The 14,483-nt window shown below is 42.7% G+C and overlaps 1 gene segment (V, D, J or C); it reads right to left on the minus strand.

Annotated features, from left to right (window-relative positions):
• Positions 1-12,275: 12,275 nt before the first annotated feature.
• Positions 12,276-13,043, minus strand: LOC114644672 (Ig kappa chain V-I region S107A-like). The segment is given in 2 exon segments: positions 12,276-12,625; positions 12,971-13,043. Coding segments are annotated over 2 exon segments (387 nt in total).
• Positions 13,044-14,483: the final 1,440 nt, after the last annotated feature.

A 14,483-nucleotide genomic window follows, 5' to 3' on the forward strand; every position in this document is an offset into this window, starting at 1 on the left:
CCAGCAAGCGGGCAGCTGATCTCGCAAATAGGAGCTGAAGAGAGTGTTTGTTTCCCATTGAAAAACTGTTTAAGAGGGGGTTTCCAACGGGCTGCCCACCCGTCTGACCTTATCATCTATTATCTTTAGAAAGATAGTTAGAACTTTATTGTCATTGTCACTTTTACAAAGGAACAATGAAATTGAAGGTGCAGTCGACTCAGTGTTCTTTAGAGACTTAGATTATAATTTCAGATATAAGGACTCAGTCTACTAATTATAGATCAATTATTATGAAAGCCTGCACTGAATTGTCTGCTGTTACATATTTATTCCTTATTATTCTTAACTAATTAAATTAAATTTACTTTTCTTTTCTTGTAACCTTTCCTTCGGATATCTTGTAAAACTCTTTCAGCAACATCCTGTATATGAAAATGTGCAATAGAAATAAATGTTGCAGCCGTGTTAATCGACGATAACACAGAGCATCATGTTTTGTTATTAGAAAATTTCTGTCTGAATATGATTTTATTGCTAGGTATGTATATTGAAGGGTATATTTTATTTAAACAAAACATATTTATTAATGATAAGTTATTAATCCATCTACAGGACTTCCAGGATACCCTTCTCATGCTGTGAACCGGCTCTCATTCAAGCCAGGAGCAGACTTTGGAACATCCAATCTAAGAGGAACCCAAATAATGAAGCCCTCATCCCTCTAGTCCTCCCATTCCACGGTAACTTATCTCTCTTTTCCACAGGTCATTAAACAAAATGTCCCCATTTTTCAGACTGATCTTTCCACAGGATCTTTGTTTCCTAAACTTCCTTTAATTCTTTTCTGTCGAACTCGGACACTTTGAGCTGTAACAAGAGCTGCTGTGTCATTTGAAAATTCATCACCAATAATGCCCATGTATCTGGTCCCCCTAGTAAACTCAACATTAAACAACTGGCCTCTTGCCAGTCTAAAGATCTTACTGCATACCTTATAAGAAGTGGACACTCATCTTCATAAATGAACAAGGGAGACGGCCAGCAGAATGATTTAGAGGTCAAATTGAGCCATTAAAATCAAAGACCTTACAAAGCTTGTTTGAGAATATGTTTCCTCTAATTATCATAGCCTCAATGATCTCTTTGTGTTCTTTCACAGGGCTTCAATGACACTTTTCAAAGAAAAACAGAAGACGCTCAGCTAACTCTTAGTCTGGAAACACATATTTCTCCTGACTGACTAACATTTTAACTCTTTTAGGGCGGATGTCGACTTTTGTCGACAGGAGGGGTTGAAGGCGAATGTCGACAAAAGTCGACATCCAGGGATAGGGGGCGACAAATCTCACTGTCACGTCACTGGCATTCCCTCTGTGCTTGGAGGAATGCTAGACTCGTTGACTCGGCAAATAAACATTGCGTGTGCGTGAGTTGCGAAATGTAAACAAAGGCAAGATGGCACCGACATGTGAAAAGGCAGCAAAGCAAGTGCAGAAAAGAAAACACTCGGCAGACGATGTTTTGCGCATTATCGCAGAGTCAGACTCTTGATTTTTCAGAATCGGACTTTATTGGCAGTGATCAGGAGATCGAGCAAGAGAGTTAGAAGCAGGCATCAGCTGATCAGACACCAGCCGATGCTGCGCCAGCGGATCTGCTGCCAGTTGAGTGCCTTCGTGCAGCCGATGCATCTACGGTAAGGTTCGCATGGGATAAATACACAGACATTGATCCGTTGAGAGCCGATCTGGCTACCGAAGTTTACAAGATGGCATGGCTTGCTGTTGGACACGACAGATCACCAGCTGCTGTACTTTAGGCTGCTCTCTCCTGATGCAGCTTTTCAGCTACTGTCAGACGAGACAAACAGGTAGGCAGAGATTTTTTTTGAATCGCGGGCTGCGTTTGCATCGCATTCTCGTTTTTCAAAGTGGAAACCCACAACGAAAGACGAGATGAAGCGCGCTGTGGCATTACAAATAGAGATGGGACAGAACTGGTGATATAACTTCAGGGAGCATTGGTCCAAACGTGTTTTGTCCCCTGGTGGCTTAGGTACGTGCTGCTGCAAAGTTTTATTCACTTCTGTAATAAACAGAAGCAAATCCCATGGGGTGAGCCAGGCTATAATGCCATACATAAAGTTCATAAAGTTTCAGAAGATGAAAAGAGGTGACAATACGGTTTTCATGCAGACAGAAAACTTGGTGGCAGTGGCATGGCACGATGGCAAATGGGTGACTTGTCTCTCTACAGTACACACTAACAATATATGTTAGAAAGTGCAGCAACAGACAATTGAAAAATAGGCATCAAAGCAACACATATTGTAAAGAGTGCAATGTGGCAATGACTGAAATTGGCTGCTTTGAGCGAGATCAGACTTTGCTGTGTAAAATGTATGTGATATGTATGTGAAATCATAGAGTATGCAGGCTCATACAACATGCAAGACAGTAACATTTGTCAGAAGTAAATATTTTTTGTTGATTTGATATGTTAAACAATTGCTTTGTGTTCTTTTTTAAAAAATGTTAGTTTTTGGAAAAATATTCAGCCCTGGGAGAAAAGAAACAAAAAAAAAATTAGCCCTAAAAGAGTTAATCTCGCCCTTCATCTTCTTTTTCCTCTCTACTCTCACCCTTTGTCCTTTTATCTGTCCTGACTTTGGTCACTCCATCCCCTGCTCTTCCCATTTCACATTGTGTCTTTTACCTTCTTTACTTTTCAGCGTAGAAATAACCTTTAACCTTTTTTATACCTAAAACAAACAAATACACACAAAGCTCTGAGAAGATATCCTAAAGGCATTGAAATTTGGCCAAGTGACACATTTGAATGTGATCTACCATTGAGTCAGTGATGGCCTCAATAACCTCTGTGGCGTGTCTTTAAAAAGGAACATTCACACCACTAAACAAGATCATCAGCAGCAAAAGTGCCAAAGCTGACAAGCAATCTCAGAACCTTTCACATCCATTAGACATCGCCAGTGTTTAAGTGATCTCAAGCAGTCGTTTGTTAGTAAAATGAATCAAAGACAAGGCAGTGTGGTGGACGGCCTTGGCCCTTACCGGAAGGACCAGGGGAGAGAGCTTAAACAGGATTTTATCTCCTTCGGAACACTAGAGGATGTATGGATGTTTGGTGAGCCCTGTTTGGCAGCACTTCCGCCACACCCGGAAGTGCTACCGGAAGAAGGTCGTCGGACACCTGGAAGGCTTCTGGGTGTCCTATAAAAGGAGATAGCTGCCACAGAGTCGGGAGGTGGTGGGTGGACAAAGCTTGGAGGAGTGGAGGAGGAAGTGACCTGAGAGAGAGAGACAAGACAAAAGAAGGACTGTGTATTGTGCTGTTTGGTGCTTGAACTGTGCTGTGTGGTGAGGTGAGGAAATTAGACAAAAGCGTCTTCCCCCTGAAATAAATGTGTACTGTGTGTCAGGGTTAGGGAGGCTGGAGCACCCCCGGTATTCCACAGCAGACAGCAACCATTGTGAAATAGACGTAAATCAATACACAAGCAAAGCTACCTGGGATGGTGTTCAGTATTGAAAGACACTTTCTAACATATAGCTGGCAAAACCAGCCACACTGTGACATGCTTAAAAGGTCAGGGGCATGTAAGGCCAAAGTCTCAGATTGTGGGTTTCAAAGATAGAATATCTTAGAAACCTAGACCACCTGCCATCCCAAACCATTAAGGCACTGTTTTATCTTGGTAGAGTAATATATATTGCTCTACTTTCCCCTATTGTATTATTAATAAGTAGCCTTTGTCAGAATGCCTAACCTCACAGACTACCACTGTTTATAAGGTATTATAGTATATAACTTATCCCCACCTTCCCTTCTATATCTATAACCTCAGGCAATTAGGTGTAGTAAAAAGACAAGCAGGAGTTAAGTTACACATAAAATAATGTATTATTGATAATATTCATAAATAATAACAACATGCAAAGTATATTTGAATATTGGCAACCATACAACCTGATTAAATGGTGATGTGTAGTTTCAGGCGGCACACAGACTTGTTATTTAAAATGTCTCTAGTTAAAGCATCATTGGTGCTCAGCTTTCTTCAGAACAGGCCGCAAGCCTGTTCAATATGGCTGCCAAGTTGTGCTCTCCATTGTGTTGTCTTCTTCAGTCCTTGGTGTGATGGTCTTCATCAGTTTGGTAAGAGAGATACTTCTTCATCATATGTTGGTTAGTAAGAGAGAGAGTGTGAGGTTTTTAGATGTTCTGTCCAACCCCTAGAGCCAATAGGGCATCATGGTACTTAAAGGCCTCTGAGACAAGCCAGTTGCAAACAGCCATACCTCAGACCAATGGGGGAATACAACATCTTAAAACCTGCCACCCCCAAGACCATATGTCTTTAACGTAACCTGGCTTCCTTGCGGGGGATGAAAGACTTTAGCAGAGAAATACTCACCAAACTGGTTTAAGGCACATCCTCCCCCATCTCTGTCGTAAAATTCAAAGAGACCCATTCCTAAGGGGGGGGGGGGGGGGGGGTAAACACTCATTAATGTAACACTAAATTACATTGCTTTGCCTAAATTACAAATAAAGACATACAAAATATTTATCAAGTTATATGCAAAATCTTACATCACAGCAGGCACATACTGTATGGCTTTACTTTGTTGAATGTTTTGTCTTCTATTTTTCTCCAACACTCCTTTGAGTAAGTGTGTCAAATGTAAACTTCAGCAGGGCAAAGAGGAATAAGGCATCTGATGGCCGACAGGTTAAAGCTTTGAGGTGGCCTCCTTAATTTACTTCGAGAGCCAACCAAACAGAGTTTGAAATCAGATGAACCATTGGTGTCCAATGTAGCTGGTTTATGGTATCAAGAACATAAACTCAGCAATTCCTCTTTTAGTCGTCAGTCTCTTGTTCACCCTTCAGTAGCTTCTCATCAAAGCACGGCCTGTAATGGCCAAAGCAGCACTGCAGGTGGGTGCCGAGGAGAGGTTTTTGTTCAGCTCTCTGTCACTGTGTATGGGGCAGTATGGTGTTGCATGCAGTAGTAATAGCCGGCATCTTCAGGCTGGACTCCAGTAATGGTCAGTGTGAATTCAGTCCCTCCTCCACTGCCACTGAAGTGACTTGGCACCCCAGACAGTCGATTGACAACATCATAGATAACAGGTCCAGATCTCAGTTGAACCCAGTCTAGAATGTCCACTTTATAATTGGAGCTGTAAACAGAGCTGCTAGTCTGGCATTTGATGGTCACCGTCTCACCAGACTGGCCAGACACTACTGACTCCACTCATTTTCATTTTGTGTTTCTTACTTTGTATAAGGTAAACTGTTAAAAAATGAATTTACCAATCCATTTAGAATTTTGTAACACCAGCAGCCAAGTAATTAAGCCTAGTGAACTAAATGACCCCTCTCATTTGTCCATCTTGTTTTGTTTTATCATTTTATTGTTTATGACACCATTATCACTTCACTTATTAATCTGATGCTCCACACATTGTCCAATAGCATGACAACAGACTCTTCTGTACCCAATGAAGGCTAATTGAGAAGCCCCAGGCCCCTCTTACCGAGCATGAAGGTGATAAGCAGCACCGCAGTCAGTGTGTCCAGTGCCTTCATGTTCTTAGGCGTGTCGGCTGCTCTGTCACATGCCGGTGAGTCTTTAGTCTCTTAAACTGTCTGAGCAGTGAGGCGGCGCCATCATGCAAATCAACTTGAGAGAATATCTAAAGTATAAATGTGGACAGGAGACCTGCTGAGTTCACGCGGAACCACGACAGTCTGTCAAGAGTGGTGGGATGAGCGAGGAGTGAGAGGGTTTGAAGAAAGAGGAGTGGAGGCAAAAAGGGAGCTAGAACCAACTTAAAAATATTAAAATGTGTGTGTGTAGCACATGAGGTAATGCTAAAACAAGCTGCATTCATTTTGGATGATCGCATATACATAAGTCACAAGTGAAATTTCAGATCAACGCATAGGTGGTCATCGATTCAAGCCGTACTGTAGTAGCTGGGATGTTACCCTGATGATACGCAGGGCTGGATGGGTGATTCACAGCGAAATGTAACAGGGGTACGCTGAGCTCTGCATCTCACAAACCCCTGGAACATTTGTGCTCCACAGGTAGGCACAGGCTCCTAGGGTCTTAGATAAATAAAACCTTGCAGAAGATAAGGTGGGATCACAGAGAAGGGCACCCAACTGGAACAGTGGCATAGTGAACACGAGTTCAGAAACAGCTCGAGTGGCTGTCATTGGATTCAGTATAACTGTGAGTTAGGGTTAGGGTAGGGGATATTACCTTACGGTAATAATAAAATGCATTGGTACACTGTTACAGTTATAATCGTGTTTTATTTTTGCAGGATTGTTATCCATCTATTTTTTTCAAAAATGTGGTCGGATGACCTTTAAATATACTGTTCCTATATGTTTCTTATGAATAGTTATATCAATCATGAATTTTAACAAATTTCCAAGGTAATTTTATTTTTGTTTTTAATCATTAGTCCACCCCATACCTATTTATCAAAATCCATTCCAATACAATTATTTAAGATATAAAGAGAACATAACAAACAGTTTTAGCACCCACCAACAGAAAAAAATTAAAAAATCAGGTTTCTAAATTATACTATTCTCACGGCCCTAACTATAATTTCCTGTCCCTTCACCTGCCCATTTTGCATTTAACCTGTCCTAATACAACATATAACATTCACCTTCCTCTCCACCACTCTCCTAAATTTAGGGTTAACTTGTGGGACAGAATGTCAAAAAACAACACAATACACCAACTACTCACACCCCCTAACACATCACCTACCCTAAACTGCTGACCTCCTCCATCTTAGCATAAGGGCCCCTCTACACTATTTTAACATCAGGAACCCATACCCCCTGGGGTTAAGGTCAGGGTTTGGATAAGGAAAAACCCTAAAAACATCACAAACCACAATTAACAGTCACACCCCCTAACAAATCACCTACCCAAAGCTGCCGACCTCCACAATCTTAGCATCAGGGCCACTCCTCACTATTTTAGCATCAGGGCCCTGATCCCCCTGGGGTTAAGGTCAGGGGTTGAGTAAGGGAAGGGTCCTCAAAATATGAAAAACACAACAATTAATTCTCACAACCCCTAACACATCACCTCCCTAAACTGCCGACCTCCACAATCTTAGCATCAGGGCCCCTCCACACTATTTTAGCATCAGGGCCCCGTGCCCCCTGGGGTTAAGGTCAGGGTTTGGGCAAGAAAAAATCCTATTAATCGAAAAAAACAGAAAAACACTACAAAAACAACACTAACACAATCACTAACAATTTACAAACATTCTCATTTTCCTTTTTTCAGCACATCACTCGCAACTCAGGGTTTTGTTAATCCAATAATTGACCAGTTCATGAGCAGAGATAGTACCTAGGCGATCTGGGTGATCCACCTCCCTATACAATTTAAATCTGGGGGAGAGGATCACTCTCGTCATATCGCACTTTAAAAGCTGCTCATTAAACTGGAAAATTTTCCTGTTCAAAACAGGATCCGCAGTCAGAGGAACCTGTGCAAGAAAGACCTGTGCTTGAAAAAAGATGCTCCGCAAAGTGGCAAACATCTTGGTCCATAAAATTTGGACCTTACCTGTAGTCACTGCTTGAACAACATCCCAATAGCCCACCAGTATCACCACTCTCCTAAGGCCCGTAATCACAGGCCCTTTGCCCAGATGTCATAACAACGCTGACAGTGTGAGATTTTGTATCACTATCAGCGACAAGCTCAGGTTAATAGTGACACTGAAATTAGCCAGGGAGCTGTCTGAAATAACTAAAGTCTCTGTGTCAAAAGCAGTCGGCAAGGAAGACAGGTTGTCGAGATGGCAAGTATTCATCAGTATTGTCCTCATCCTCGGAAGAATCCTGGGAGAAGCCAATCATCATTTTAGTCCCAATAGATGAAATTGATTTCTTTTCTAATTGAGATTTTGAAACAAATTTTTTCTCAGTTTGAGGTGCCTGTCTCTTCGACCAATCATCCCCGCCAACTGCATCTGAAACAAGAGAACATTTTCTAACAGTTACTTTCTTGCCAGGCCCCCCCCCCACGGGAATTGATGTTGCTAGACCAGCAGGGGAAGAACATCTAATATTAACCTCACCCACTGTGGGATCATCTTCCGAACAAGGAGGACCCGAAGGCAACGAAGCAAAGCCACTGAAATTTGAGGGGCCGACTCAGCTGATAACGATAACCCCAGATCGGAAGAGGAGCCCTGGACAACATCTCGTTCCCTCACAGCAGGTAAGTCCTCCTGTTTTTTGGAGCCTACGAAGATGTGCTGCCTAAAGGAAACAAGAGAAGATGCCGTCAATTTGCTTCTATATTTTTTTCTAGCCATAGATATGGCCTTAGCTTGCGCTAACTCATCTGCTACAGGTAGCTGTTCACAATAACCTTTAATAATACATTTGTAATGTTCCCGTAATATCTCTAATGTATTTTGCAACCACATATCTGTGTTCGCCTTAATTTTAGAGGTGATTTGTAAATTTGGAGAAGCTGGTTTAATGAACATAGTCAACCTATCGACTTGTTTGGTGAGAAGGTGATTCTTCTGAAAATGTGGCTGTAAATCAATTATTATTAAATAAATGTGCCTTTTATCTGGCTTTGCTCTCATTCATTGTGTATTGTAACAAAGGCGCTATATAGGCGCTGACCCGACACAGACTGACACTGGAGGCATGTATAAAAGCCAATAAACTTTTATTTTTCTTCGCCTGTGGGGCACATCTTCCCCGTGTCCCACAGGCACAGCACAGTCCTAACAGCACACAGTAAATACAACAAAACACCCTGGTCTCCACCACCACTCCTCCCGGCAAGCGTTGTCCTCTTCCTCCCGACTCTGGCTTCTGGAGTAGTGGCTGCTGGCTCCTTTTATAGCTTCAGGTGCTTGATCACCTGCCTATGATTGCACCTCCGGGTATGGCTGAACTATGACCCAGACGGACACAGGAACCCTTGCAGCGCCCCCTGGTAGCCACCCCGGATCCCAACAGGGCTGTAGAGAACTCCATCTCCCATGGAGCCCTGCAGGTATTTGAGGCACCACAGTCACCCAGGAGGGCTGCCACCAAGTAGTCCAGGGGAAGTACTGTGCAGCCCATGCCCGCTCTCCCGGAACATATACAGAAGGGTTGTCCAGGCCGGGTATGGGCCTTGGCTGTCCGCCACAGTATGTTTTGGTCTTTTCATCTCGTTGCTTGTTACTGTATTATTCTTGATGTTGTTACAAAGTGGTGAACAATAATATGAGCTTAGTGCAACATCCTACCTTTTTATCTTCTCCCTCTTCTTCTTCTATAACTTTGAATATTATTATTGCTATTAATTATTATTGTGTTAAACCTTATCAGTATCTGAAAACCACAGAAGATCATTGTGATTTTCAAGGGAATGACAAAACGCATTCGTAAGTGCCATTTTGTGACTTGTGGTTCCATAAAATTCGTGATGTCATTCATTCTCGACCATGAACTCCTACTCCCCTCTGGGAGCGGGTACAGGGCATTTCATAACTACTTCTCATGAATTATAAACGTATCGGGGAAGGTTTACATTTCATTGCCCCAAAATGTGGGTGGGAATTCAATAACATCCTACTAAGCTTTTCAGTTCTTGCCACCTATTTGCTCTTAAGGATTTCCTAAAGTTTGCCCAAACAAGGAATTATCTTTCTCCTTTCTGCTCTTTGTATACATACATTCTGGGGTCTGACATTACAATATTTAACTTGATTAAAATGGTTTGCTATTACTTACTGGCCTGAATGTAAAGAAATTATGAATAATGAATGGCGTTCACAGTGATGCGGGCTCTGCATCGGTCTGTCGTGGTGAAAAAGGAGCTGAGCCATAAGGCAAAGCTCTCAATTTACCAGTCGATCTATGTTCCTACCCTCACCTATGGTCATGAGCTATGGGTAGTGACCGAAAGAACGAGATCGCGAATACAAGCGGCTGACATGAGTTTCCTCCGCAGGGTGTCTGGGCTTTCCCTTAAAGATAGGGTGAGAAGCTCAGTCATCCTGGAGGGGCTCAGAGTAGAGCCGCTGCTCCTCCGCATCGAGAGGAGTCAGATGAGGTGGCTCAGGCATCTGATCAGGATTCCTCCTGGACACCTCCCTGGTGAGGTGTTCTGGGCATGTCCAACCGGGAGGAGGCCCCGGGGAAGACCCAGGACACGCTGGAGGGACTATGTCTCCTGGCTGGCCTGGGAACGCCTTGGGATTCCCCTGGAACAGTTAGAAGAAGTGGCTGGGGAGAGGGAAGTCTGGGCATCTCTGCTCAAGCTGATGCCCCCGCGACCCGACCTCAAATAAGCGGAAGAGGGTGGATGGATGGATGGATGAATGGCGTTCAGAGATTTTCCACAAAAACAGGCTTTGAATTTTTTCGAACTTGTCATCTTTTCTGGTTTCTTCCTTACCCGATCTACTCTAGTCAAGGAGAAGAAACCTCTTCCTCTTCACACATGCATGGCCAATGCCTCTCACTGTGCTACCTCCCTCTATATTTACACACATCCCATAGTGGTATTCACACCCCCTATACTTTCTAATGCCACTAATGGTTAATGACTTACAGAGCTTTTGCCACTGACCAAAAACAACAATTACGTCAACACCAACATTTACACCCGTCATGCAAATAAATCACAATATAATTATGAACTGCACAATGTTTGTACTTTATGAAATTTCCAATAAAATTCTGAAATGCTTCATCAATGGTACAGACGGTGACTGCAGTTCCAATGAAATGACACAGAGAGGAATCTGAATACCACAATGAACTAAAATTGAAAAGAGTGGATAAAAGAATTTAAAAATGTTTCATACAGTAAGCTCAGAGTAGAACATGCACACACATTAAGGTTTGTCAATCAGAGTCTGAAGATATCATCTGATTTCCACCTACTCAGGCACAAATGACAACCCTGATAGAACACAAAGGTTTGCACTCAAAGCTCTGAGAAAGGTTTCTAAGGACATTGACTTCTATGTCCACCATTGGCCAAGTGGTACATCTGAGCTTGATGTACTGTTGAGTCAATGAAGGGCCTTGATGCTCTCTGTGGTGTGCTGTTTATAAAGGGACATTTGCACCAGCTCACAAAAATCATCGTCAACAAGAGGGCCAAGCGAGTTATGACAAACAATCTCAGGACCTTCTGTCCTTCTGCTAGTCCTTAAGTGATCTTGTGCATCTGTTTGTTTGTAAAATTAACCAAAGACGAGGCACACTGCAGGTCTCGAGATATAAACATAAATGAGTGCACTTGTAAAACTACTTGGGATGCTGCTTATAGTAAGATGCTTGTGGTTGAACAGTGAAGCCTGGTTCAGTTAAGAAATGTCGGGACTCCAGCATGGTTGTCCCATTTAGTTCTTCTAAACAGCAAATAAAATAACCTGCAATGGTGCTGCAAACAGAAAATGCAGGCAGTTGCCTTTCTCTTAATGTAATTGTCACTCGTCTGAGTGGGGCCTTCTTTCTCCTGGAGCTTCTTTTCTCCAATTAGATTGGGTCAAGGTCAGATGGGGTAGCACAGCTTTATAGCAATTCCTTCAGAAAGGGCAGAGTCGATTGACCTTAGTGAGCATTTTTCCTTGAGCTGTGGAGGCTGAAACAGGTGGTACTACAGGTGACCCCCTGACACGCATGAGTGACACGCTACATAGAATATAGCTGGCAAACCCCCTACTGTTGGATAACAGATTTAGCAGGTTACAACCAAAGACCTTCAGTCTGGGGGCATGTTAGATCAAAGTTTTTAATTATGTGTTTCACCTGTAGAATATGACCTAGACCTCCTGCCATCCCATAATCAAAGTCTGCTTGGTGAACATCTGCAAGGCAAGTCTGACTTTACTTCACTGGATGTTTTGTCATCTGTTGTCCTCCAACACTCCCTTGACTAACTGTGTCAAATGAAAACCTTGGCAGGGCAAAGAGGAACAAGACATCTGATGGCCGACAGTTTAGGGATTTAGAGCGCACCCTACCTCCACAAGCCCTCGGGGCAACATCCTTTATTTACTTAGAGAGCCAACCAAATGGAGTTTGAAATGAGATGAACCATTGGTGTCCAATACTGCTAGTTTATGGTATCAAGAACATAAACTCAGCAATTCCTCTTTTAGTCGTCAGTCTCTTGTTCACCCTTCAGTAACTCCTCGTCAAAGCACGGCCTGTAATGGCCAAAGCAGCACTGCAGGTGGGTGCCGAGGAGAGGTTTTTGTTCAGCTCTCTGTCACTGTGTATGGTGCAGTAAAGTACTGTACGCAGTAGTAATAGCCGGCATCTTCAGGCTGGACTCCAATGATGGTCAGTGTGAATTCAGTCCCTCCTCCACTGCCACTGAAGCGACTTGGTACCCCAGACACCCGACGAACACCATCATAGATGATACTCCTAGAAGGCACTCCAGACCTCTGCTGAACCCAGTCTAGAATGTCCACTTTATAATTGGAGCTGTAAACAGAGCTGCTAGACTGGCATTTGATGGTCACCGTCTCACTAGACTGGCCAGACACTACTGTCTGAGGCTGAGTCAGGGTGATCTGAGCACTGGAGCCTGCAGAGAAAACAAATGAAAAGGGAATGAGAACAGTGCTGGGTGAAAAGAAGACAATCATCTCATTTTCATTTTGTGTTTCTTACATTTTATAAGGTAAACTGTTAAAAAATTAATTTACCAATCCATTTAGAATTCTGTAACACCAACAGCCAAGTAATTAAGCCTAGTGAACTAAATGACCCCTCTCATTAGTCCATCTTGTTTTGTTTTATCATTTTATTGTTTATGACACCATAATCACTTCACTTATTAATCTGATGCTCCACACTTCGACCAATAGCATGACAACACACTCTTCTGTACCCAATGAAGGCTAATTGAGAAGCCCCAGGCCCCTCTTACCGAGCGTGAAGGTGATAAGCAGCACCGCAGTCAGTGTGTCCAGTGCCTTCATGTTCTTGGGCGTGTCGGCTGCTCTGTCACATGCCGGTGAGTCTTTAGTCTCTTAAACTGTCTGAGCAGTGAGGCGGCACCATCATGCAAATCAACTTGAGAGAAGATCAGAAGTATAAAGAGGTCAATGTGGACAGGAGACCTGCTGAGTTCACGCGGAACTACGACAGTCTGTCAAGAGTGGTGGGATGAGCGAGGAGTGAGAGGGTTTGAAGAAAGAGGAGTGGAGGCAAAAAGAGGAAATAGAAACAATTTAAAATTATTAAAATATATGTGTGTGTGTGGAAATAGAAAAAATTTAAAATTATTAAAATATATGTGTGTGTGTGTGAAGCAACATGATAACACCAGTGCCAAAGTGGACAGGACACACCTGCAAAGTTCATGAGACACCATAGAGTGTTATATTAATCTTGTGTTAATGCCTCATAAGTGGTGCAGCAGCTAACACGTTGAGATCTAGTTGTGCTACTGATCTAAGACATGTTGAAATCTAAGTATTCAATGTAGACCTCAGCGTTAATGATTGCAATGCATCATGGGATGCATATTTCTCTGCTGTATGCCATGTGATATATGACTTGTAAAAGCAGTGTTAATGTTTTGTGATGTGCCATCTGTTGGAATGAAAAATACAATACATATGTCTCTGTTACATGCCATCTGGTATGGGATTCAAAAAGCAGCCTTAATCTTTGTGATGTGCCATCTATTGAAATGATAACGATGCAATGCATTTTATTACTAAAAATGTTTGTGATGTGCCATCTTTTGGAATGACACACAGACACTTTTCCTTTTATTAAGGAGGAAAAGGAAAGCACAGCAGTTGCCATAGCCCTAATTCTTGTTTACATTACAGAGGGACTTGGACTGCATACAGGCTTGGGCAGATTTGTGGCAAATGAAATTTAATGTAAGTATTAGAAAATGAATAGCGTCAATTCAGGTGTAAATTTATGGTACTTGTAAAAGTTATCTTTTTTTTTAGTTTTATTCTCTCAGTTATGTTCAAGCTCTCCAGCCCCCCATACCCCCCCACTCCGATCATGACTCTAAGAAACAGCATCAGCATAAATTTACACCCAATCTGACACTGTTCGTTTTCAAATAATATTGCATTAGTGTGACAGTGTTTTCTTATTGGTACTATTCAGGTCATAAAATGATTTCTTCAAGTCAAGTCAAGTCAGGGAGCATGCACTGGTAACAGTGTGTTGCCGCACCCATTACACAACGAAACAACTCGGGATCCTGGTTGGCAACCCCCTAGGCAGACATGCAGTCCAGTCCCACCCCCTGGAAATGACACTCTATCTGCCGCAGCCAAGTGTTACGTGGGCAACCCCATGGCCTGGTCCAGCCACTTGGGTCCCCAACAATGATGATCTTACGGGCTGGATCACCCTTGGGGAAATGCACCACATGGCCGTAGTGCCATAACTGACATTCCCTCACAATG

Source organism: Erpetoichthys calabaricus, chromosome 5 (assembly GCF_900747795.2).
Source record: "Erpetoichthys calabaricus chromosome 5, fErpCal1.3, whole genome shotgun sequence".
Lineage (NCBI taxonomy): Eukaryota > Metazoa > Chordata > Cladistia > Polypteriformes > Polypteridae > Erpetoichthys > Erpetoichthys calabaricus.